Source organism: Temnothorax longispinosus, chromosome 11, assembly GCF_030848805.1.
Source record: "Temnothorax longispinosus isolate EJ_2023e chromosome 11, Tlon_JGU_v1, whole genome shotgun sequence".
NCBI classification, from domain to species: domain Eukaryota; kingdom Metazoa; phylum Arthropoda; class Insecta; order Hymenoptera; family Formicidae; genus Temnothorax; species Temnothorax longispinosus.
The window spans coordinates 8,304,557-8,329,354 of NC_092368.1; the positions used below are offsets into that span (position 1 = coordinate 8,304,557).

Genomic DNA, 24,798 nt, shown 5'->3' on the forward strand with positions numbered 1-24,798 from the left:
TAACTGCATTTTTCCCATAATACTTTTGTACATACTTAACATACGTGTCAGAAATGAATGAAAATATCTCACCCTTTTTCCAAACAACTTTGTGCAGCAAAAACCCGCCATCAATCACATAGCAGACATCTCCTGAAGTTACTGTATCCTCTATCGGTTGAAACAAAGCGTACATAGCTGATTTTTTGCTTTTGCGCAAGCCAACTTCATCAAAGAGAGATAATGGGTAAGGAGCAAGTTTGTATTCGAAATATTTTTTCAGTTGATCTTGTGATTCTTTGGCAAAAGAAATGCGTTGATACAGTAAAACCGGATCGATTGGAATAACAGTATCAGCAATCTTCACGGACGATGTCATTGCCGACAAAGGAAGCACCCTTTTTTTTCGAGAAAAAGAAATTTCACCGAAATTTTGCCCAACTATCGCCTTCATTCCTTCCAGCCCAATCTTTTGAGAGTTGTGACAATTGATATTAATGCCGCCAACAATCCCGGTACTCAATGAAACAATGCTGTCCAATCCATCCACTGGAAAAGGTGGATGCTCTGATAACCATTTTAGAAGTTTTTCAACATCATTGTTGTCTCTCGTCTGTCTAGTTGGTCTCGCATCGACATGTTGTTCCATACTTGATGATAATACATCTGTAAATTCTTCTATCGCCTCCATCGCCTACCCTCTGCATGATGGGCATGCCCAAAATCCATTTCGATAAAACACTGTCGGTTAGTCCTCGGCCCCGCGTTAATCCACCAGTGCTCTTCATGGACCTCATCAATGTTTGTTCAATGGTCATGTCGCTCCAGATTCCCGACCAAAATTTATCTGATCGCCTAATGGTGAAAAAGCCTTTTCGTACAAAATTGCTGTACTCACGAAAATTCATATTTGATTGAAGTTGACGCATATCTTGTAAGTACAGTTGGCTTGACAAGGCGTAGTTGAAATGCCCAGTAGCGTGAAAAAATGGTAACATTTGTTCGATTGTTGACAAATGCAACTCCCAATTCCCTGTTCGCTCTGCCTCTATGAATTGTTTTGCTATCGTGACCATACGGAAATATTGAATCCACAATTTAGCAGTGGGGCCGTTCAGTTCTAATTTCTCCAGGTGGATTTGAACTCGTGTCGATATTGTTGTGAATGGTTCTTGCTGCAGTTTCAATTCACAATTTCCGTCGTCAAAATTTTCTAAAACGTCTTCTATTTCGATCCTCTCTTCCTCGGTGAACTCGATCATTCCCAAGATAATGCGACCTAAGGCTAAATGTGTCAATATATGTCCTCGGATGGCCCTCGCATACGCATGGCCAGTCATTATTTTGTCTACAGATATTGGAGCGTAAATGAGAGACAACAGTTCTTTCAAACCGCTACCAGACATTATGTATCCAATCGAGCCCAAAAAAGACATCAACATGTGGAATCCTCCAAGTCTTACGATTACCGATTTCAGTAAAGAATCCGAACTGGATGAGACGATTTCACGAGCTTTCTGATACAGCGGTTGGTCGAAAGTTATAATGCATGTTTGTTGCCCCGCCTTTCTGCATTTTTCGGCTGCAGTGAGCAAGGTTGTATATACAGTATTGTAATCACTTGGAGGAGCATTAATGAATGGCAACGCAATTATGTCAGATATTAAATATTGTTTCGATGCTGTCATCTCTTCCATGAAGCCATTCCATCCGCACAATCGAGGAAAGTCATTCATTTTACCATACATCCATAAAATATCTGATGCTCTTGGAATTATGGGATTGCTGTTTTCTATCTGTTTAACTTTAATTGTACGAAGTCCAGTTGCGGTAGTCTGTTTCTCAAAAGTTTGTATGGGAATCTGCCCGAAATTCCCAAGTACGGTTGTAGAAGGAACATCTGTTACCCGGAATATACCGCGTGAAGTTGTATATTTGACTTTGGGTGTAACGCACTGAATCATTCCCATTGAGTGAAATGTATTTAATCCATCAAGTGTACATACATTGACATCGGCATTGTCAGCAACAAATTGAAGAAAACCTGATTTTATGTCCATGTCGGGATGTAATACTGCCGATAATTGGAAGGTATCAACCTCGGCGTATGAAGCACAACAGCCTAATGCTGATAAAACATTGATCAGATTTTTAGAGTCATATCTGGAATGGAGGAAAGCTGCAAGCCCAACTTGTAAACAAGACAAAAATGACCGTGGTCTTGTCGCTGCTATTATTAAGTGTGCAATAGCCGTACATTGCCTTTGATATTTATCCCTGGATTTACGCCTGTGTTTAAGAATGATTTCCTTCAGGAAAATTTTGAGCGTTTCTGGAACATCGTCTTCTGCAGTGTCTAAGAATTTTTCAGGATTTGGATAGTTATCTGTATCATAAATTTTGGTCCTTATGTCTTCAGAAATTATGGCAGCTGCTGTTCGAACTATTCTCAATCTTTCGGCTGCTTCGTCATGTTTTTTATCCTGATACCATGAATCTAGCAAAACTTGATGATTACGGAAACAAATAATTGGAGTACGTCCTACTAAACTAGTGATGACGATGTCTTCCCCATACTTTTCGGTTAATTTTTTCTTTATTGTTCCATCGCTGGGGGGGTTTTCGACGACACTGCTTAATTCCCGCAAAGAAAATTGACACTGATCTTTGTTTTTCTCTAAATACTCGTAGATACGATCCATAGCCGAAGATACATCTGGCTCAAGTGGTCGGCCCGTTTTGTTAGTGGAAGATCTCGTAGGCAAGCAAAATTTAGAGTAACATGGTCGATGATATTGAGCTCCCACTGTATATAAATCTATCCCCTCGATTCGCGACAGCACCTGAAGCAATATTGTGATGACATTGTGAACATTGCGTGGACAAAAGTGGAAGATTCGATTGTACAGTGAGAAAGTTTTCTGATATTAATTTCTATCTTCAGTATGCGTATGTTTCATATTTATTACGTAAGACTTATAAATACCTTTCGTTCAACACATACGTATTTTTTCAATTTGTTAAATCATGGATTGAAGTGAGAAAATTAGTTCATGAAAAAAAGTGTATATTTTTTTACTATACGAGCTATAATGAATACAATAATTAATTTTTTTCAAAAGTAGATTTTGTATGAAGTTTATTAAATTAATATTTCTTAAAACGTATTTCGCTATAACTCTGTGATATTTATACGAAATGTTTTGAAATTGCATTTGCCGATTTATTAATTAATGTTATATATTTCGTAACAAATTTCAACAAACATTTTTTATATTTATTATATATGTATTACATATATAATAAATATAAAAGTATAAATATAATATAATATAATATAATAAAATGTAATAATTAATGCATGTGTATAGTAAATAGTGTATATTGATCGATTGCATCTCAGAAGTACGTTTCATTGTATTTTTTCGCAAGTTTTTTCTAATCATTGAGTATAAACGAAAATTTGTTACGAAATATATAACATTAATTAATAAATCGGCAAATGTAATTTCAAAACATTTCATATAAATGTCAGAGTTATAGCGAAATGTTTGAAGAAATATTGATTTAATAATCATTCATACAAAATCTACTTTTGAAAAAAATTTATAATTGTATTCATTACAGCTCGTATATTTAAAAAAAATACACTTTTTTCCATGAACTAATTTTCTCACTTCAATCCATGATTTAACAAATTGAAAAAAACGTATGTTGAACGAAAGGTATATCTATAAGTCTTACGTAATAAATATAAAACATACGCATACTAAAGATAGAAATTATTATCAGAAAACTTTCGCACTCTACAATCGAATCTCCCACTTTTGATAGCAACTGTACACGGCATCAAGCTCAAGAAAATCAGTATGTAAATTATTATAGCAAACGTTTACCTGCTCACTCCAATCATCATCGTTTTTTTTAGCAGCTTTGATGATGCCTTTCTTCCCATTTGCGTTGCGAATCTTATAAATTTCGATTCGTTTTCCGAAAGGTTTCTTGCGCTCTTTTGCCAAAAATTCCTCCGTTATTTCTTCGGCGCAAAATAAACATTTTGTCCTGAAGTTGAACGGCTGTGGTGGTAACGGTGGATTGTCCTCTGGGTCAGGAATTACTTCACGCGGTCTTTTAAGAAATGTATTAATGCTTTTCTCGTTGGTGTACAGCTTTCTACATTTTTGATGCACTCTCACATTTTTCAGTCCGACAATAAGAGCTGCCTTCCCGTCCTGTCTTTTTTCACTACTATTAATTAAAGAACTGATACCTATAATGATTTTTTAATATATTTAACGCAAAATATTTTTTGAAGATACATTAGTATATTTTAATTTTAAAATTATTTCGTAATGTCTTAGGCTGGGGCTACACTATTCGCGTTTTCGCGAATCGGATTCGCGAAAACGCGAATAGTGTAGCCCCAGCCTCTTATAGATTTGAGAAATTTTTATTTACTTAACTGATACCTTTTTCTTTAACGTTGTCAATAGCTCCACTTTGTAAATCTTTATCACAAATAAAACAAACATTTTCGTTTTCCATAATTAATTTATAAGCACGATGCTGTCAAACGATGCTACTCGTGTAACGTTTTCTTACGTGAATAAGAAACAACAAGAAAGGTCAGAAAATAAGCCGAAAATGTGTACCGTTAAAATAGGAGAAATGATATAAGAAAAGTCCGCGTACTTTTCTATTGTCACGCACCACAACAACACCAAAAACTAAAGCCTCATACACAAGTGCGAAGCAACCATCGGGGCCTCGATCATAGTATTGAGCATGTAACGTATATATTTGATTTAAATATTTTGCGTGACAGGTAGAAGGTTGCAAATTCGACATTATGTGTAAATGTATTTTTAATTTGTTTCCCTGGATTTGCAACACTTTTGCATTAATTTTGTAACACAAAATTAGTCATTAATAAGTTGCAATAATTTGCGTAACTAGTAAAGGGTTGCAAATTTATATTCGGATAAAGGAAAACATTTGAAGCACTCCGTAAAATTTGCAAAACTTTTGCAATTTTTTCACGCTTGTACAAAGTGCAAAATAATAATTGTTGCTAATTTTTCAAGGTTGTGGACCTTGTCCGAGGTTGCAAACTTAATAGCTTGTGACGAAAAATAATCTCAACGTTTGCAACCAATTTGCAAAACTTTTGCAATTTTTTTGGCAAAATTACGACCAAATAAACAATTGTTCCATCATTGATTTAAAAAAAATATGTTGCGTGTAACATAGAAGGTTGCAAATTGGTACAGCTGTTCGGAGTAGTTGTAAAAGTTATTCTATCAGTTTGCAGCACTTTTGCAATTTTTTCCTCCAAATTACAAACAAAAACGTTATTTTACAATAAATTTTAATGTTGCGCGTCTCGAAATAGGTTGCAAATCTAACACATTGTGGAAAATATTACAATAGACATTGCTTTAAGTTTGCAGGACTTTTGCAATTTTTTTCGCAAAGTTATAATAAATTAACATTCTTTTGCAATATTTAACATGTTCCGGACCTCGGGGATGGTTGCAAAATAAGATTTATTGTTATTTCAACTCACCCAATATTCCATCAAAATTTGAAAACTTTTGTAATTAAAGTTAAATTTTCGAATTTTTGTGTCTTTATTGACTGGCCTACAAGAAGCGATCGAGAGCGGCAGAAAAGATAAAGGCGGATGCGCAACACGCGTATTCGCAATGTGTGCGACGGATAAACGGCGAGATCGAGAGATCGAAGGAAAGGGATCGATAGAGCGAGGTAAACATGCAAGAAACGCACGTGGTGGCAGTAGAGCGGGCGAGCTGTGAAACGAAGCGAGCGGTAGTAGAAAGTAAGCGGTGATTATTGAAAGAATTGTTTGCGGAAGGATCAAAGGTAAAGGTAGAGGTGAAAGAGATAAGCGTGATAAGGCGGAGGGAGGGGGGCGGGAGAGAAAGCAGAGTAAGGGAAAGGAGAGTAATTAATTGTGTGTGTTACAGATAACCAAAGAAAGATGGAATGCAGAGGGAACATAATAATAGAGAAGGAGGCGGTGGAAAAAATAGTGGAAGAGAAAGTATGGAAGATGATAAAGGAAGTTAAGGAGGAATGTAAAACAAGAGAAAAGGAGATGAAGGAGTAGGTAGGGAGATTGAAAAGAAAGATGGATAGGATGGAACAGAGCGGGGGCAAAAGGAAGAGAAATGATAGTGAAGAGAGTAAGGGTAAGATTGGTAAAAGGAAATGGTGGGCGGAGGAGTCTGAAAAAAGCGACAACGAGAAGAAAAGGAAGAATGTGATAATAAGGATTGAGAAAGAGAGATAGGAAGGAGAGGAATCAAATTGGGAGAAGGTGAAGGAATTGTTTGCGGATGGATTAAAGGTGAAAGTGGAGGTAAAAGAGGTAAGTGTGATAGGACAGAGAGGGGACTGGATGACGATATTAGTAAAAATGAGGAGTGAGGAGGATAAGTGGAAGGTTTTGGAGGCAAGGAAAAAGGAAGGGAGTAGATTAAGGGTGAAAATGGACGAGCATTAATAGGTGGAGACGAGGGTAAGAGAAAAAGAGGAGAAAGAATGGAGAGAGGAGGAAAGCGGGAGTTGAAAGAGGACTGAGGAGGACGAGATTACGAAAAGGATAGAGGAGAGTCTGTTGATGGAGTCGGGTGAAGAGGAAGATGATAGGAAAAAAAAAGTAAGGACAGTGAAAGAAGAAAGGAGGGCGCCGAGCGCAGGGTGGGAGAGAGCCGGATAAAAGCGAAGAAGCCCACCAGGGAGGAGGAAGTCATCAGAAAGATGCGGATCTGGAGGAAACGGAAGGAGAGTGACAGAAGGGTGCCTGTTTGAAATACCGCGCTGTATTGATATAGAGACAGTGGTTTGCTGCCATCTGTCGTAGTTGTCGAGTTCGTGAAAAGTTCTAGCGGGACCAATGTGGGCCCATAGTAGCGGAGAATGCGTGGCGCGCGCGCTGCGGCGCAACCATGCGGCGATGTAGCGCCACCCGACTTCCGGCTTCTTTGCGGAAGCGAGATTGTTCTCGAGCGAGCGAGATTGTTTTCGAGCGAGCGTACGTCCATTACGCATCGGTATCTTGTCGTGATAAGTCACGCGAATCGAATCAAACGGATTCTCTGTATTTTGCTGTTGTCGAGTTACGTAAACGTATTCATTGATTTTGTCTACCGGTTCAAAATTATTCTCGGTAGTAATTCTTCAAGAGGAGACATATATAGATGCTAAACGACGCCTACGAATACGAAACGAACGGAGAGGAAAGGCATCCGCCGTTCGTATTGCAAGGAGTAGATGGCCGCCATTGCAACCGAGCTGAGGGACGGTGGCAATACTAGAGGCCGTGAATTATGTATATTCTGCTTGATACTAAGGTCGAAGTCCTCCAGTACGGAGAATACTTCCACAAAAAGTGGAAGTCCTGACAAAGGTAACTCTCGTTGTTCTGAATAAAAGAATCATTGATCACTTGGAGTTGCTAAGGTGCGTTAGCTGAATGGCGATCTTTGATTGGAGAACATTCGAGAGCCTTCATTATTTTGGATGGAGATCCTACGAAATGTAGCCCTTGAAATTGTCGGGCATTTCGATCCCATCCCCGAGCCTACGCGATATTATCGGTGAGGCCGGACGAGAAGCTTCCTTCTCATTGCTTGAGTACTTAAAGTACTATATTAAATGGTTGCAACCACGCGTTAATTTAACTTCTCGTATATCAGTAAAGAGCTCTACCTTTTGTAAATATTACTTTTCGTGCTGTGTCAAATTGCGTTAATTATTCAAAGTAAAAACGATACTATTTAATACGATTTCTCATTGTCAGTAAAGATCTTACGGGCGCATTGCGAATGTTATTTAATTAGAATTAACTACTCGACTTCTAGCGATCTTTCTTTTCAATTTTGATTTATTGTGAATACGATGTTGCTCAGTTGCAATATGTGACATGTTCTCTATAAGTTCTATATTATCTTGTTTGATTTTATGGATTAATGCGTTTATTTGATACGAATTAATTGTGTCTTCGACTAAAAATTAATGCTCGTGGCAATTATAGTTTATAATAAAACTTTCTTATTAACCTGCTATTTATGAATAATTAGAATTATTTCTTCATGAACTGTGATTTTACGTTTATTTAGAATCAGTTTATTAATCAGAGATACGCATTATTCCATCAATAATATATATTCGTTTCTTGTGATTTATGATTGGATTTATGGTTTGTCTTTTCACATTGATTAAATCAATGGTCACTTCAATTTTTTGAGATATTCATTATTTCAGGACACATTTTAATTTGCATAAATGGTTGCATGAAATGTGATACTTTCTTATTAAAATCTTATTTTTTTTTTCATTGAAGACATTGAAATAAATACTTGTTCTTAAAAACTTGACACTATTTAAAGTGAATTGGCCGTTAATAACTTTATGTATTCTGATTGATTAATTAATATGCAATAATTTCTTTATGTGACTTCTGATTTATATGCTTTATGACTTTATGTGATTTCTGATATTTGTGAACTCTTATTTATGATTTATGCGAATTCTTACGTATTTAATTATACATCGAAAGACTTAATAACTTATCAAAGATTATACTGTGCGATAAATATATCAACTAAACTTTATCAAATTACATTGAATGTTGCTTCCTTAACATCTCTCTCTTAGCTTACGTTCCTTTCGGAGCGTGTACATTTTTTGGTCCTTCGAGCCGGATAAATAAGAAGCAGTTAAAGATAAATAGTCTGAGTTAATTAAAGTCTCGGATGTACAGCCGGATGGTGTTAAGGATGCATAAAACGATAGTACGAAAATTGTAAAGAGCTTTTCACGGAATAATACTTTCAATTCAACTCGGGCTTCATACTTTAAAAATGCGCGTTTAGCATATAGCGAATAAACTTGAGCAGCTTTTAGCGCTCAGTATAAACATTACGGATGCATACGATATTTTCATTGGAATAGGACTAACGAATATTTCTAATCAGAATATTCAGCTGCAACTTTCGGAACTAAGAAAGATTTGTAATCAATTTCACATTGTTCATACCGCAGTAACAATCTCAATACCGAAACTTTCAGTCGAGGAACAACGCGAAATACAAAATCATTTCTACTTTACAGAAAATGTTTACGATACGACCAAAGAGGTTTATTTGAACTCGCTCGAAAGATTCACTTCGTTGTTGGAACGATATCCGGGTTCTGCCACAAACATTTCGTCAAATCCGTCAACTCCGGTTCCATCACGTCAAATCAGTTAATTTCTGTTCCATCAACGTCAAATCAGTCAAATTCGGTTCCCTCAACGTCGAGTCAATCAGTGTCTCTTCCTAGTGCTGGGCTGACCTATCTTCCAAATGCAAAGTTGCCCTTCATAAAAATTCCTCAGTTCGACGGAAATGCAGAGAAATGGCTTACGTTTAAAAATCTTTTTTATTCAATGATAGTTACAAGCCCTACGCTATCTGCTGTTGAAAAACTGCAGTATTTGAAAACTCATTTATCGGGTTCAGCGTTCAATTTAGTTCAGCATACGGCGTTAACAACGGAGAATTTTCAGAAGACATGGGATGCTCTTATAGAATTCTATGAAAACACGCGATTATTAATAAACTCAACGCTTCAATCCTTATTAAATATAAAACGCGTTACAAAAGAATCAGGCACGGAGCTACAGCAATTGTATTCAGAGGTCATGCAATTATATCGGATTTTTGAAATGTTAGAATGTCCAATCGAACATTGGGATCATATTTTGATTTTCATTTGCACTCAGAAATTAGATTTAGAATCAAGTAAATTGTGGGAAGCTCATTTAGGTTCCAGTAGAAAAGCTCCTTCATGGAAACAGTTTTGTGAATTTTTATTCGCACGAATGTCGTCGTTACAGTCCTTTAAAAGTTCTCAGCAGAAACGGAGTTTGCAATCAACGAAACAGTTTTCAGCAAAGGTTCATCATCAAGGCAAATCTATCGATGCGTCGTTTAATCAGAAAGGAGGTTGTATTTTGTGTAAAGAAAGGCATTTCATATCCTTTTGCCCTAGATACGTGTCAAAGACGACACAGCAAAAATTAGCATTCGTATCCACACATAAGCTTTGCTATAATTGCTTAGGACTACACCGGGTCTCTCAATGTAGAATCACTAAACGTTGCCAGAAGTGCGGTCGCAAACACCACACTTCAATTCATTCAGCGGATTTCTCCAAATCCAAGGGAAAGGAGAATAATAATAACAGACAGGAACCCTCTTCCGATACTTCATCAAAACAGAATGCCTTAGGTTTTACATTCTCATCATGACGAGTCGATAGGATCGTCAATTCTATTGGCGACGGCTAGAGTTTTGGTTAATTCTACAACAGGTCAATCCAGAAAATTGAGAGCACTCGTAGATCAGGGTTCAGAGGTGGCAATTATAACGGAGAGAGTTGTTCAACAATTTAATTTACATAGAGCAAATTCCGCAGTTTTGTTGACAGGGATTGGTGCGAACAATAACAAGACCAAAGGGATTACCTCGTTTTTGCTTAAACCACACTTTTCATCAGAGTTTGAAGTTCACAAGCTTATATTTTACCGAAATTGACTTCGTCTATTCCTTCTCTCTCACATAATAAGGATAAATGGGATCATTTGAATAATCTAGAATTAGCTGATCCACACTTTCATAAAAAAGGAAAAATCGACTTAATAATCGGTGCTGATATATACATCAGTCAAATTATAAAAGACGGAATCATTAAAGGAGAACCTGACACTCCTATAGCTCAAGCCACAAGGCTAGGTTGGATCGTTTCAAGGGTAACAAGTCCTCGCAATCCTAGAGTTCAAGGTTATCATGTCTCAGTCACTGATGATCTTCACGATCTTCTTAAGCGTTTTCGGGAAACAGAAGAAATTTCAACTACTGCTAAGACATTAACAAAAGATAAACAAGACTGTGAAGACCATTTTAAAGCTAATCATTCTCGCGACGTTAATGGTCGATACATTGTTAAACTTTCATTCAAAGATTCACCAAACAAACTTGGAGACTCAAAGGTTAAAGCTATTCGGATAATGACTAATTTACGTCAAAGATTTTCTAACAACGAGTCTCACGCGAAATTATACGAAAACTTTATTGAAGAATATGAAAATTTAAATCACATGAAAAGAGTAAAGAACACACGGGATGAACCAAAGAACGTTTAACATCTGCCTCACCACGGGGTTTACCGGGAACATAGTCTGAGCACAAAATTGAGAGTCGTCTTTAACGCGTCAAGTAAAACAACTACCGGTTATTCAATTAATCAACTTCTCCATCCGGGAGCAAAATTACAAGTTAATTTATTTAACGTTCTTATATGGTTCAGATCATTCCGATATGTTTTCTTCGCTGATATAGAGAAGATGTACAGACAAATACTGATACATCCAGATGATTGGAATTTTCAAAGAATTGTTTGGATAGATCTTCTTGGTAGACTCATTGTATTTATTCTTGTAACCGTTACTTATGGGTTTATATGCGCTTCATTTTTGGCTTTGCGTTCATTTGAACAATTGATACTTGATGAAGGACATAAATTTCCTCTCGCAATTCCTACCATGGAAAACGGAAGGTATGTCGACGATTTTTTCGGAGGAGAAGACACAATTCAAAAAACTCGTGAGGTTATTGAGCACGTGGATAGGCTCTGTATGGCGGGCGGTTTCCCGCTGAAGAAATGGGTTAGTAATGAACAAGCAATTCTTAATTCCATCTCATCAGATAGACGAATAGATACATTATCGGTTCAAATAGATGAATCCTCAATGATACATACGCTTGGTTTATCGTGGAATCCTTCGATCGATCAATTTAAATTCACTCTGAATCTTGAAGAACCTAAGGTAATCTCGAAACGTACTATTCTTTCAACAATTTCCAAAATTTTCGATCCTTTAGGATTCATCTCACCTATTACTATCACAGGAAGAATTATATTATTATTCAAAAACTGTGGTCAAGTGGACTCGATTGGGATGAAAAACTCCCTTCCGTATTTTTGAGTAAATGGCAGCAATTTCTATTACAGTTACGAGAAGCTTCAAGCTTTACCTTTCCAAGGTAGATCGGGTTAAATTCAATCGATTCATTCGAAGTTCATGGATTCAGTGATGCATCTCAGAATCCAATAGCAGCAGTTGTTTATTTGCGATCTTGTTCTTTGGATAGCTTGACTACCATTACTTTGATAGCTTCGAAAACAAAGGTTGCACCATTGAAAAGATTAACAATTCCAAGACTTGAACTCTTAGCAGCTGTTTTGCTCGTAAAATTGATGAAATCCATTCTTCTCACACTCAATAGACCTTACTTACCATTGTTCGCATGGATAAACTCAAAGGCTGCTAACATATGGATTAACAATCATCCTTCTCGGTGGAAGGAGTTTGTCCATATACGAGTTTGTTTCATTCAGGATACTTTGCCTCAGTGCAAATGGGGATTAGTTCCAGGTTCAGAAAATCCAGCTGACTTGGCAACAAGAGGTATTTCTTCTGCTCAATTGAATAATAGTTCGATATGGTGGAGCGATCCAGAATGGTTGTCAAAAGGTAGCTCCGCATGGCCAAAGGATTCTTCATCAGTCGTTACTGAGAATCTCGAAGAAAGAGAAAACAAAGTGCATTCTTGTTTAACAACGAAAAATACCGAAATTACTGCGAATTACGGCTTTATGTAGAAAATTTATTTAATTATACATCGAAAGACTTAATAATTTATCGAAGATTATACTGTGCGATAAATATATCAACTAAACTTTATCAAATTACATTGAATGTTGCTTCCTTAACATCTCTCTCTTAGCTCACGTTCCTTTCGGAGCGTGTACAGTGCTGGATGAAAGGGGAGGGGAAAAGAAGTATGATGTTAGGTCGTATATGGCCAGGTTGGGTTACGGGTATATGTGTAAAGGGTTGGGTACGTCTCTGTCACGTTTTGACTGTTATTGTTCGTCCGATTTTTGGTCAATGCATTTAAGCAATTTACCAGGGATTTGGACAAGTCGTGTGAAGGATATTATTATTATATTTATTATTCGAGACCGAAAAGATATCCGAGTTTATACGTTTGTGAGACCTGTAATCGGAATGGGTAGCAAGCACGTGGTCTCAGCGTAATATCAGATACTCTTTATTCGTACTTGTACTTCGAGCGCCAACCCTCGACTGATTGTTACAAGAGAGAGCCCTCGCGGATGCCGGGTAGCCCAAGATGGATACCCAGGGGATAGGTATATTATTATATAGAGGGATCTAACATCTCTCCCCCCCCCAAAAAAATATTTCTTGAACATTCGAACATTGGAAGAGACAAAATAAGAAAAAAAATTAATTAAACAGGGATTACTCATCCCGGCCTGGTTAATGACAATGTGATGGGGAGTAGCGATCTGGCGGGACCCCTTTATTTGTGCGGGAAGAGCGACGCGGGCCCACTTCTGCTTCTCGGGTGTTCCGGTGTGGAACCCCTTGAATATCGGGTTCCTGAGTGTTTTCGCTTGCGTCTTCAGGGTTATCGTCGTCTGATTCTTGTTCTGGTTCTGGGTGAATTTCTGGTTCAGCTGCTCGCTGCATCGTATGCAGCAGGAAAATCAAAGTCGTCGAGTAGCGTATTGTTTCCGTTAACCAAGTAGGTAAAACGCTTCTTCAGTTGGTTTGCATGCGCCTTGACCTCGCGATCGCTCATTGGCGTCTGGGCACGGACGATGTAATAACCAACAGTTCCAAATTGCCTAACAATTGATCCTGGAGTCCATTTCCAGCGGTTGTTGGAGAAAATCTTGACGAACACATCTTCACCGGTCTCAAACTCCTTCCACTTGGCGCCATGGTGTTCGTTGAACTGCAACTCCATTCTCATGTTTCGCTTATCCAAAAATTCGCTACGTGGCTTTAGCAAATCCAGTTTTGTCTTCATTTCACGGCCCGTCATCAGCTGGAACGGTGACTTCAGCCCGAGAGCAAATGAAGGCGTGTAGCGGTAACACAACAGGAACCTTCGAAGGACTCTGTCAGCATTTCCTTCTCCATCGATTTTCTTGAGCCCTGTCTTCAACAAATCGACAAAACGCTCGGCTTGGCCGTTTGACTGCGGGTAATACGGCGGCGTTTTGATGTAGTAAATACCATACTGCATGCAGAAGTTTTCAAATTCCTTTGATACAAATTGTAGCCCATTATCCGAGACCAGCGTGTCGCAGAGTCCTTGTCGCGAGAATACCTTCTCAAGACATTCCAATGTCTTCGGCTGCTGTCGTGGCTGCTGTCATTCTGAAAACTTCGGGCCAATTGGTAAGCGCGTCGACGGTGACCAAATAATAGAATCCATTTACTGGGCCGGCAAAGTCGATGTGGATGCGCGACCATGGGGCTCTCGGAATTGGCCATGATCTTAGCGTGCACTTGATCGGCGTCCTGGAGTTAACGGCGCATTGCTCGCAGCTTTTGACAGCTCTCTCAATGTCGTTGTCAATGCCCGGCCAGTAAACTTTACTGCGGCCGAGCAGTTTCATGCGGGCCACTCCTGAGTGTCCAGCGTGCAGTTCCTTAAGAATCATCTGTCGGTAACAATCCAGGACAACGATGCGATCGCCAAGGAAAACGCAGCCTTCAATGGCAATCAACGAGTCGCGTCTAGGGAAGAATTTAGCGACGGCCGTATCTTGGATTTGCTTCGGGTGCTGCGGCCAACCATTCTCGACGTATGAGAGCAGCTGCTTCATCACGTCGTTCTCGCTGGTTTCGACCTTCATGGCCTCGAATGTAACCGGAAGGGTTCTTGCTGTTTCGATGGCGAAGCATCTGGCGCTGGCGTCTTCATTAACTAGAGAATACATTCCGAGGGCGCCTTGAACACCGGAAGAATTTTCCTGCACAGCTCCGTCCTTTCCGTTCGCCTCTTTGCTCACCTTCCTCGGGTCGTTTATAATTTGTTCTTTCTTCGTACTCTCGTTCGCAATTATTAAAGCAATGACGACGTCCTCGTCCAATCGCTCATGCTTCTCGATGAGTCGCGAGATAAAGTCGGCATATGCGAAGCTCTTGGTGTTGACGTAGCGGATCTCAAAGTCGTAGGCGAGCAAAATAAGTGCATACCGCTGCAAGCGGCTAGCGGTGAAAACGGGAATGCCTCCCTTCGATCCGAAGATGGCAAGAAGTGGCTGATGGTCTGTTTGGAGCTCGAACTTGCGACCATATATATACCGGTAAAACTTGCGGACCACAAACGTCAGAGCCAAAGCTTCCCGTTGAACTTGTGGGTAGTTTCTCTCAGCTTTGCTAAATGAGGATGCGGCATGCATGACCGGTCGACGAGTCCCATCTGGCATTTCATGGAGAAGCACCGCTCCCATACCATAGCTTGACGCGTCCGCTGCCACGATGATTTTCTTTGACGGGTCGTAGTGTGTAAGGGACAAATCGGAAGTGAGGACGTTCTTGATCTTTTCGAAAGCTTCCTGATGAGCTAGCTGCCACTCGAACTTGACGTCAGCACGGAGCAGCTCATTTAATGGTCCTCTGAGATCCTTTAGGTGCGGAATAAATTTTCCATACCATGTTACTGCTCCGAGAAAGGCTTAAAGTTGCTAAATGTCTTTCGACGGTGGAATACGCTTGAGTGTTTAAATTTTTTCAGGGTTCGGTCGTATGCCATCGGCATCGACGATATTGCCGAGAAACTCTAGCTGCTTTTGCGCGAATGAACATTTCTCGAGCTTAAGATGAAAACCGTAATCCTGAATGCGTTTTAGGGCTTCAAAAAGATTCTTTCGGTGGTCCTCTTCATCGACTCTTCCAATGATGAAATCGTCTATGAGCGAAAATACACTTTCTGCACGGCTCATCATTGTGTCAACTAATTGCTGGAACGTTCCTGGTGTTATCTTGATGCCGGGTTGCAAACGGTTTACTTGAAACAAACCACAGTGTGTATTGATCGTCATCAGTTTTTTTGGCCTCATCGTCGAGTTCCACCTACAAGAAAGCGTCCGAGAAATCAATTTTGCTGAAGATACGGTATTAAGATGGCTTTGCGTAAATTTCCTCTGGTGTTTTCAGTGGGTACTGGTTCGGTTCAAGAGCATCGTTGAGTCCAGTGAAATAGTTGCCACAAAGCCGTATTCTGCCGTCCTTTTTCTTGACAGCGACGAGCGGTGCGGCGTATCGGGAGTATTCGACGGGACTAATGACGCCCATCAGCTGCAGACGCTTCAGCTCGCTGGCGATTTGCTTAGCCGCGGCGAATGGAACCGCGTTTATTACGGAAAACGGGCTGTGATCCCGGTTTCAAAGTTAGCGACGCCTTCATTTTATTGCAGCGGCCCAACGAATCGGAGAATAGGGCTGGGAATTTCGACTTTACTTCCTTCTCCAGACCCGCTGCATCAACAGCGATGAAAGAGTTGCAGATGTTAGCGATTGGTATGTTCCACAGGTCGAGCGCTTCCATCCAGTCGCTCCCGAGCACGTTGAGGTTCGATGCTGCGACATAACACGGTCCAGAATTCTCGCGGCCGTGCAACTTCAAACGAGCATTGAATTTACCTAGCATCTTGAGTGGGTCACCTGATGCACTAAAAGCCTGCTCCTTGCAATCGCATAGCTTGGGTGATTCGAGAGTTCTCCAGTTAGCGGACGAGATGATCGTCCAATCAGATCCGGAATCGAGTTGCAGCCTTAGCTTGATGTTGTCAATCTCGGGTTCGACAAATCTGCGAGTCGACACGGACATCGTGCTTACCGCTTTGCTGCTTTGCCGTCCGAAACGTGGTTTCCGGCCAGTTGATTGGCAGTAGCCCTTCTTGTGGCCGGTGCGCTTACATGTCGGGCACTGCTTGGTTAGGAAAGAACATTCGCTCGGAAAATGAATTTCGCCGCAGCTCCAGCACGGAAAACGCGCCTTGACGGTCTCCCCGCTGCGGCCCGCTAGCGCCGTCGTCTCGGTACTCTCTCCCACTTTGCTGTTCGAACTCTGCTTGTTGCCCTTTGTACGCTGCCTCCGCTGGATTGTCAGTACGTCGCTCAGCTTTATAGCTTCTGGATCTAACACCATTGACTTCTCCAATCTCAGGCTGCTCAAACGCGATGCAAAATTTACCACGTCTCCCAGCTTAAGTTTGGGGATCAGTTCTCTGGCCGCATCGTCGGCTGCCGCCTCCCGTTGCATCTCCTGGCTCTCCATCTTGTTCAACAGTTTTTTTAGCGTTTGTGATTCTTCTGGCTTGTTGAGTCCCTGCACAAAAATGAGCACCTTGAGGTCGTCAGCGGAGCAATTTGCGATATTGAATTTCTCGCACTTGAGATTGACGCCAGCAGCGTATTCGGCATAATCTTCATGCGGTTCCTTCGCGACTTTGAGACACTTGTATCGGAGAGCAAAGTGTGACTCTTTACGGCCGAAGATTTGCTTGAGCGCGGTCACAGCGTCGTTGAACGGAATGTCAGCCTTGGTGCGGGGAAGAATGGTGTTCGCGAACCTATCGAAATCTATGGTAGAGAGCTTCTCAGTTAGTAAGCTGACTTTCGCTTGATCGTCCATCATCGCTGCGTCTACTGTGAAAATTGTTTCATACCTCGCATACCAATGCTCGAACGTCGCGTTGTCCTCAGCGCTGTAAGCGAACTTTTCTATGCGTTCAGCAAGATCCTTGTGCAGCGAGTAGGCTGGCATCGCTGGCTGCCGGACCGCTGGCTGTTGCGTTGCAATCTGTTTCAGCAGGGCTTCGATTCTTTGATCGGCTTTTTGTTGCTTGGCCATTGCATCCAGCAAGGCTTGAATCGTTGGGTCGACCGGCATTTTGAGGTTATGTTACGCGCGGAAGGAATTTACAGCTAACCGATTTACCGAATCGAATTATTGCGTGAATTCTACTATCCTCGTCGCTACTGTTGAGACCTGTAATCGGGATGGGTAGCAAGCACGTGGTCTCAGCGTAATATCAGATACTCTTTATTTGTACTTGTACTTCGAGCGCCAACCCTCGACTGACTGTTACAAGAGAGAGCCCTCGCGGATTAACGAGATTCCCACTGTCCCTATCTACTATCTAGCGAAACCACTGCCAAGGGAACGGGCTTGGAAAAATTAGCGGGGAAAGAAGACCCTGTTGAGCTTGACTCTAGTCTGGCACTGTATGCCCCGGGCATAGGTATACTATTATATAGAGGGATCCAACAGTAACGAGGATCAGTTTTATCTATTTGATTATAATTGGGATAATCAACGTCGAAATCGACAGGAATAGGTTTAAATGGAGATGCGTTTTCTAGTTGTTGCAATTGTTGGAGGAAGGGGAGAGGATCTTGATTAGAAATGACTGCTTGTTTGATCTGGAATCTGATTTGTTTAATTCGAACGCGCCTACCTCCTTTCTTCGTCATTCAACCGCGTTCACGAAAATGAATTTTAAGCTCGCCACACTCTTCGGCAACGCTCTAAAATCAATCCGCCATACCCTCTGCTCGCCACACTCTTCGTCAGCGCTCAGATCGTCAGCGTAGAGGTCAAATTCACTTTTGAAAATTTATCGAGATTATTGTCTTTTCTGGAAACCAACCCTGTAATCGCCACGCTTTTGGCAGCGAAAGTACCGGATCGCCACACTCTTTGTCAGCGCCCCAGCACAGATCGCCACGCTTTGTCAGCGACAACCGCGAGTCGAATCTTAGAAGTGATCGATTATTGATTAAGAATACAAGATGAGATTCCAAATTTTCAAACTTGTTCTTTTTCAACTTATCTTACCTTTATTCTAAAAATCTCAGTACAACTTGTGCGTGAAGCGCGGTCTTGTAAAGTATGAGAGTACAGGGACTAAGTCCCAGAATTGAGCGCGAATGGTCGAACTTAGCGTATAATGGAACGTAGGAAATTTAATAAGAGCTAGGAGAGAGTCTGAGAACTATGTCAAGACCGAAGTTAAAACTTATCTGCTCTTTGCGGCGTTTTTCCACCCTATTTATACCCGAAAAAGACCGGAATCTCCCGCGCGAGATTCCCCGCCTTTTTCTACGCGTCTTAAGGGGGGAGGTATTCTAGAAGCTTCTAGAACATTTTAGAAGCGTAGTTTTGGGCCCATCTGGCCCCCAGCCCTTCAACGTACTCCGATAAGATAACCTAGACATTTACGTTGACTCGACCGTCCCCTCGGAATTCCGAGCTAACGTGCCTCGTCTAAGCGTTCAAAAGTGCATCGTCGAAATTTTAATTAATATATAAAATTTCAGTACGTAACAGTCTCTGTAAAACGCCATGTAAAATGTATGTGATTAATGACTAAATGTACAATTGTAAAGGTTTTTGGAAACGTTTTTCCTGAAAAAAAAAAAACGTTTTTCCAACCCCGGAAGGGGAGAGAAATAAAGATGATTGATTGATAGATTAATTGATAGATATATATTTAATTTCTATACTGGCAAAAGAAATTTATTATTTTGTTTATCTTCTTTTTGTTAGAAATGTTGGAACTTCATAAAATTCATAGAATAATAGCATAAAATTCATAGAATTATATGCTAATAATTTGAGAAATTTCTTATAGAAAAAAATTTATGAGCTAAAAAAACGGGCACAGTAACAACTGTGCCGCAAGCAACAACGTAGAACTACGTCAACTGTCACTATTTGGAATAATGGTTACTAACAAGACTTTTCGGTTCGTGAGTACTACATACTCCTAAAATTTGGTATTACTTTTTTCAACACTGTATATTAAGTATTCGAAGAGTTTCGAACTAGGATTTATCATTCTTTCTTGTGTTGCACAGATTGTTCCGTTCTATTCTATTCTATCATAACAAATACTGTTCTAATTAGTAACAATCTGAATAAATAATTAAATCAAAAATGTATATAATTTTGTTCTTATTAAATCGATAATTTTTTATATTGTTTCACGTTTATTTTTTATATAATATAAGCATAACCAATCTAGATGTGCACGCTGTCTGATTGGTTATATACATATAAAACGTAAAGACGTTTTTTAGATATGGGTGCTGTGTAGAAATTAATATTTAAAAAATACGGTAATTATTCATTCAAGGGCGTTTTCCGAATTTTGATATTTTTTGCGGCTCTCTTGATAAAAATCTTTGTTGTGACTCCGACAGTGATAATCAATCGGGGGAGCCCGAAAAATATGTACCTTACCTATTTATATAGTAATAGTGTGCTTTGTAAAGTACATGCGTAAACTTTTCACGCGTAGAAAGTTGTAAACCTATGTGGCATTTCGTTTTGCGCGGAAAGTGTATGCGTGGAGGCAGTAGGTTCCGTCTCCCTGTGGAGGGCTCCACTTCCAAAAAAAACTAACCTAACCCAACTTAATTGTTGTGTGGATGGAAAAGTATATGTGTGAATACAATAGAGGAAGCCAAATTACTAAATATCTACTAATAATTATGCATAAAAAACAGGCTTCCTCATATAGGAAGCAATGTGCAAATTTCTACTTGCACACTTAAAAACTATAAGGAAGCAATGTGCAAGTTTCTACTTGCTCACTTAAACAAGTTTCAACTTGCACACTTAAAAACTATGAAAAAGCAATGTGCAAGTTTCTACTTGCACACTGCTTTTTTGCACACTTTTTTTTTTGTATATTATCAAAATATTTAGTTCATCATAATTTTGCAGGATGTGCGCATATTTCTTGACGGAGCAAAGAATGGAGCCATCGTAATATCGTTAGGAACGAATATGAAATGGAAACATCTCAATTTAAACACGGTTAAAACTGTTATACTGGCTCTGTCGAAACTGAAGCAACGAGTGCTGTGGAAGCTAGATATTAAAGTGGCATTTGAGATACCGGAAAATGTAATGGTTGTAAAATGGATGCTTCAAAGCGAAGTTTTATGTACGTTTCACAGTTTCTATGAATGCGCGAGAAACATGAGACACATATTTCTACATAACATTTGTTTAAGTAGCTATTGCTTTTCGTATATTTGTTTTCAACGTAAACAATTTTTTTTAAACAAGTTTCAGTTTTTTTTATCTTAATAAAGATCCTATTGTTAAATAAGGATATCTATAAAATTTGAGTATTAGATACATTAATGCAATAGATATCATTTTCTTAAAAACTGCTTTGAGAAAAATGAGATTTATGATTATGAGAATTACTTACTTTTACGTAACACCGGTTTGAATTGTTACTTTAATTACTATATAGTGTTTTATTAAAATATCGCGATAGACATACACGAAAACATCGCACATACAATAAATATTTTATGGATAGATTGGTTATTGACTAATTACAGCACAACTATACTTCGTCCAACGAGAGATTGAGAGTGGTTGTGGTCTGCGCATAGGCGGGAAAAGTGGAGGGTAAAGTCTCTAGAGCGTGGTGTACCGTATATATAAATAGATGTTCTGTGGGCGGAGACCTGCGCGAGGCGGACGAGTTTTTGTCCAACCTACTCTGTCTCTCATTGGACGGAGTATACATTTTAAAAATAACTATAATATAAAAAAATCAATTTTTGTTATATTAGGTTCATATAGTTACCTCGCAGTAATGTCTAAACAATTTTATTTTATTTCACATTTTTTTGCACCTATTATAAGACAAAATTTCAGTTTTTAGTTATTACAGTTATATGCATATTATAATCTCTTTATAATAAGAGAGTAATTTTTATTACAATAAGAACAACTCGCTTTTTATTTAAAAATGTATAAGCAACAAAATTGTTGATTAAAAAGTTCACCACATTAGTTTAATCCGGACATATATAGCTAATAAAATGTTTGTATCAATTTGAGATTTCCACAGTTGTGAGTTAATATTTATTATAATATGCCTTTATGTGTTTAGCTCATAAAAATGTAAAAGCAGTCTGGACACATGGTGGTCTTCTGAGTACGCAGGAAGCTATTTGGAAAGGCATACCAATGATCGTAATGCCTTTTTTTGGAGATCAAAAATTCAACACAAGAATATTAGTAGCTAAAGGTGTTGGCATATACTTGGATATTAAAACTTTGTCTACGCAATCTATATTACACGCAGTTGGAGAAGTACTTTACAATAAAAGGTATCATATTTTGATTATGTTTTGATAATTATTATTTCAGCAGTAAATATTAACAATATAGCTACATTGCAGATAATGTCTAAACTCTGTTTAATATACATAGTATAATCAATTTGTAACGATGCACCCCCAAATATGCATCGTTCCGGCAGGAACACCACGCCGAGACCACCCCGCCGACCACCCGCGAGAATGAAGAACGGGCACGGTGTGCCCAGCATATTTTTAATCGTTCTCACATGCAATGTTAGGAAGTCCGCGAATGGACTTAACGCGGCAACCGCTTCACCACGCCGAGCGGTGCCGAAGGCGGCCGAAGACCGCCGAACGCGATCACGGCGTCGGGGCGCCGCGATCCCCGATCGTTCCGCCGCACCGGCCCGGCGCTCGCGATCGCCGTCGCTACCCCCACCACGCCGCGACGCCGCCGCGACGCGTATATAAGCCCGGCGTCGCACAGAGCGCGATTCCCGATCATCCGTCTTCCCGACAACACCGATCCTGAATTCCCGCACTAAGCCAGTCCGAACGTAAGGTAGAGCGCCTCCGGCATTCTCTGTCTTCGCCGAGTGTGTCTCGGCTAACGACTAACGACCAGCTTTTCGCAGTTATCCGAATCACCCGAAGCCGTCCGGATAAGAAGGTAGAGCGCCTCCGGCATTCTCTGTCTTCACCGAGTGCGTCTCGGCGAAGAACCAGCTTCTCTCTATTATCCAAATCATCCGAAGCCTGTCCGGACAAGACGGTAGAGCGCCTCCGGCATTCTCTGCCCTCGCCGAGTGCGTCTCGGCCGACGACCCGCTTCCGCCGCGTTACTCACGCTTCGCGATCCATATCGCCGCCGCGCTTCGCGCCATTTTTCCGCGCTCCGGGTCGAGCCGACCGGGAAACCGGCGCCGCCCGTACCGATACCTACCACCACGCGATTCGGTCCACGAGAATACGAAAGCAACGGCTCCGCCCCGCACACACCGCGGGTTGCTCCGCGTCGCCCGCGACCAAACCACCGTCGCCTCACACGCACGCCCAACCGTCGGAAACCGCGCGGGCATACGCGAGCGAATCCCGCTAAAGCGGTACACACGCACTGACCCGTTGTAAATGTCGCGAGCATATATTGTTATTGTTATAGAATAAACTTGATTATTTTCTGTTAATCGAGACACGCCTTCATTTTGCTAACCTCGCCACCCGTCTGCTTCTCCGCACCTCCTTCGAACCCAGGCCAGCCGCGAGCTAGATCCGCGCTTCGAAGCCAGATTGTTTTAAATTTACAAATTCCTGTAAAAACAATTGCTCATAAAATAATAAATTATAAAATTTATTGGCTTTTCTGTTTATGTGTCTTGTAATATATTTGGCTTTTCCTTTAATTAAGATGCGTTCCTTTATTAAAACGTAATTTTTTTATTACATCATTAAAGTAAAACTTTTTTTTGTACAGTTATACGAGAAACATGAGACAATTATCCAGCGAATTCCGGGATCGGCCAATACTGCCATTAGATTTAGCTGTTTGGAGTATTGAATACACAGTCCGCCATCCAAATGGAACTTTAGCAACGCCGCTGAGGTCTCAGAGCTGGATAGAACAAAATCTGATTGATGTCTACGCATTTTTGCTTCTTAATTTTTTCATAATATTGTTAAGTATATTCTTTGTAATAAAAATATTAATTAATTTTTATTATAATTATATGTACACCGCATCTAAGTTACGCAAGAGCAAACAAGCGTAAGTCGTAAAAACATTGAGTGCGTTCTCTCGCTCATTAACAGGCTTTGCGTGCAGTTGCTGCACTCAGTCAGAAAGGTGACATCGATTTAACGTTAATTTGACGTCGAAGAGGTTAACACAGCTGGTTGAATCGAATAGCATCGACGTCAAATCACTGTTAATCGACGAACTTTTTGAGTGATTAGGTATAATTGACCTGACGTCGAATCAATGTCGATCTGACATTGACAAATTTTGTATAATAAAATAATAAAATATTATATAGGGTGTTTTGTTTTAAATGATGCAGTCGATTATCTTATCAACCGATGATTTTATTGAAAAATGTTTTAGACAAAAGTTGCATAGTTTGGAGAGGGACACATGATGAATGGACTTGACCTTGAGTGATCTTTTCAAGGTCAGGATGACAAGATCACCTTAAATTTTTTAATGAGACTCCGAATTTTTTATTGTATATTCTTATAGCTCTTGCCAAGACATTTTCAAAACACTATAATAAAGCTCTCTTTCGTTAAGAATTTTCTGAGATTTTTTAAATTTCATCATAATATTTTTAATATAAAATATGAAATATCTTGTGAAATATTCACTTGAGCGGGCGAAAAATCTAGTATATAAACAATGCATATATAATATAAATATTATAGTCATTTTGAAACGGATATAAAAATTTTCTTTTTATGTCATTTAAAGTGATTCGAGTCATTTATTATATATATGTAAAGAAAGGTATTTTCTTCATTTGAACTCGCCGCGCTACAGTAGTTGGTAGTAGGTTGAAGTCGGTAACACTGATCAAGAGAGATAGATAGAGAAAGAGATAGAAAATGATAAGCACGTGTGCGTATCTTGCAAAATCATTGAGATAGAAAGATTGTTCGAATAAAGAATAATTAGAGGTGTAACGGAGAAAGAAACTTTAATTGTCCTTTCTCTTGTTACAGGTAAGATTGTAAATATTGTACATAAATTG

At 39.7% G+C, this 24,798-nt stretch overlaps 1 protein-coding gene across 1 annotated transcript in view; it reads left to right on the forward strand.

The window, feature by feature from the left end:
* The window catches only part of LOC139821920 (UDP-glucosyltransferase 2-like), a 110,166-nt gene extending 85,368 nt beyond the window's left edge, over positions 1–24,798 (forward strand). The window contains exons 4-6 of the mRNA XM_071793344.1: positions 20,673–20,895; positions 21,865–22,084; positions 23,529–24,798. Of these exons, the coding sequence (XP_071649445.1) occupies positions 20,673–20,895; positions 21,865–22,084; positions 23,529–23,823 (738 nt within the window). The 3' untranslated portion in view covers positions 23,824–24,798. The remainder of the gene's footprint in view (positions 1–20,672; positions 20,896–21,864; positions 22,085–23,528) is intronic.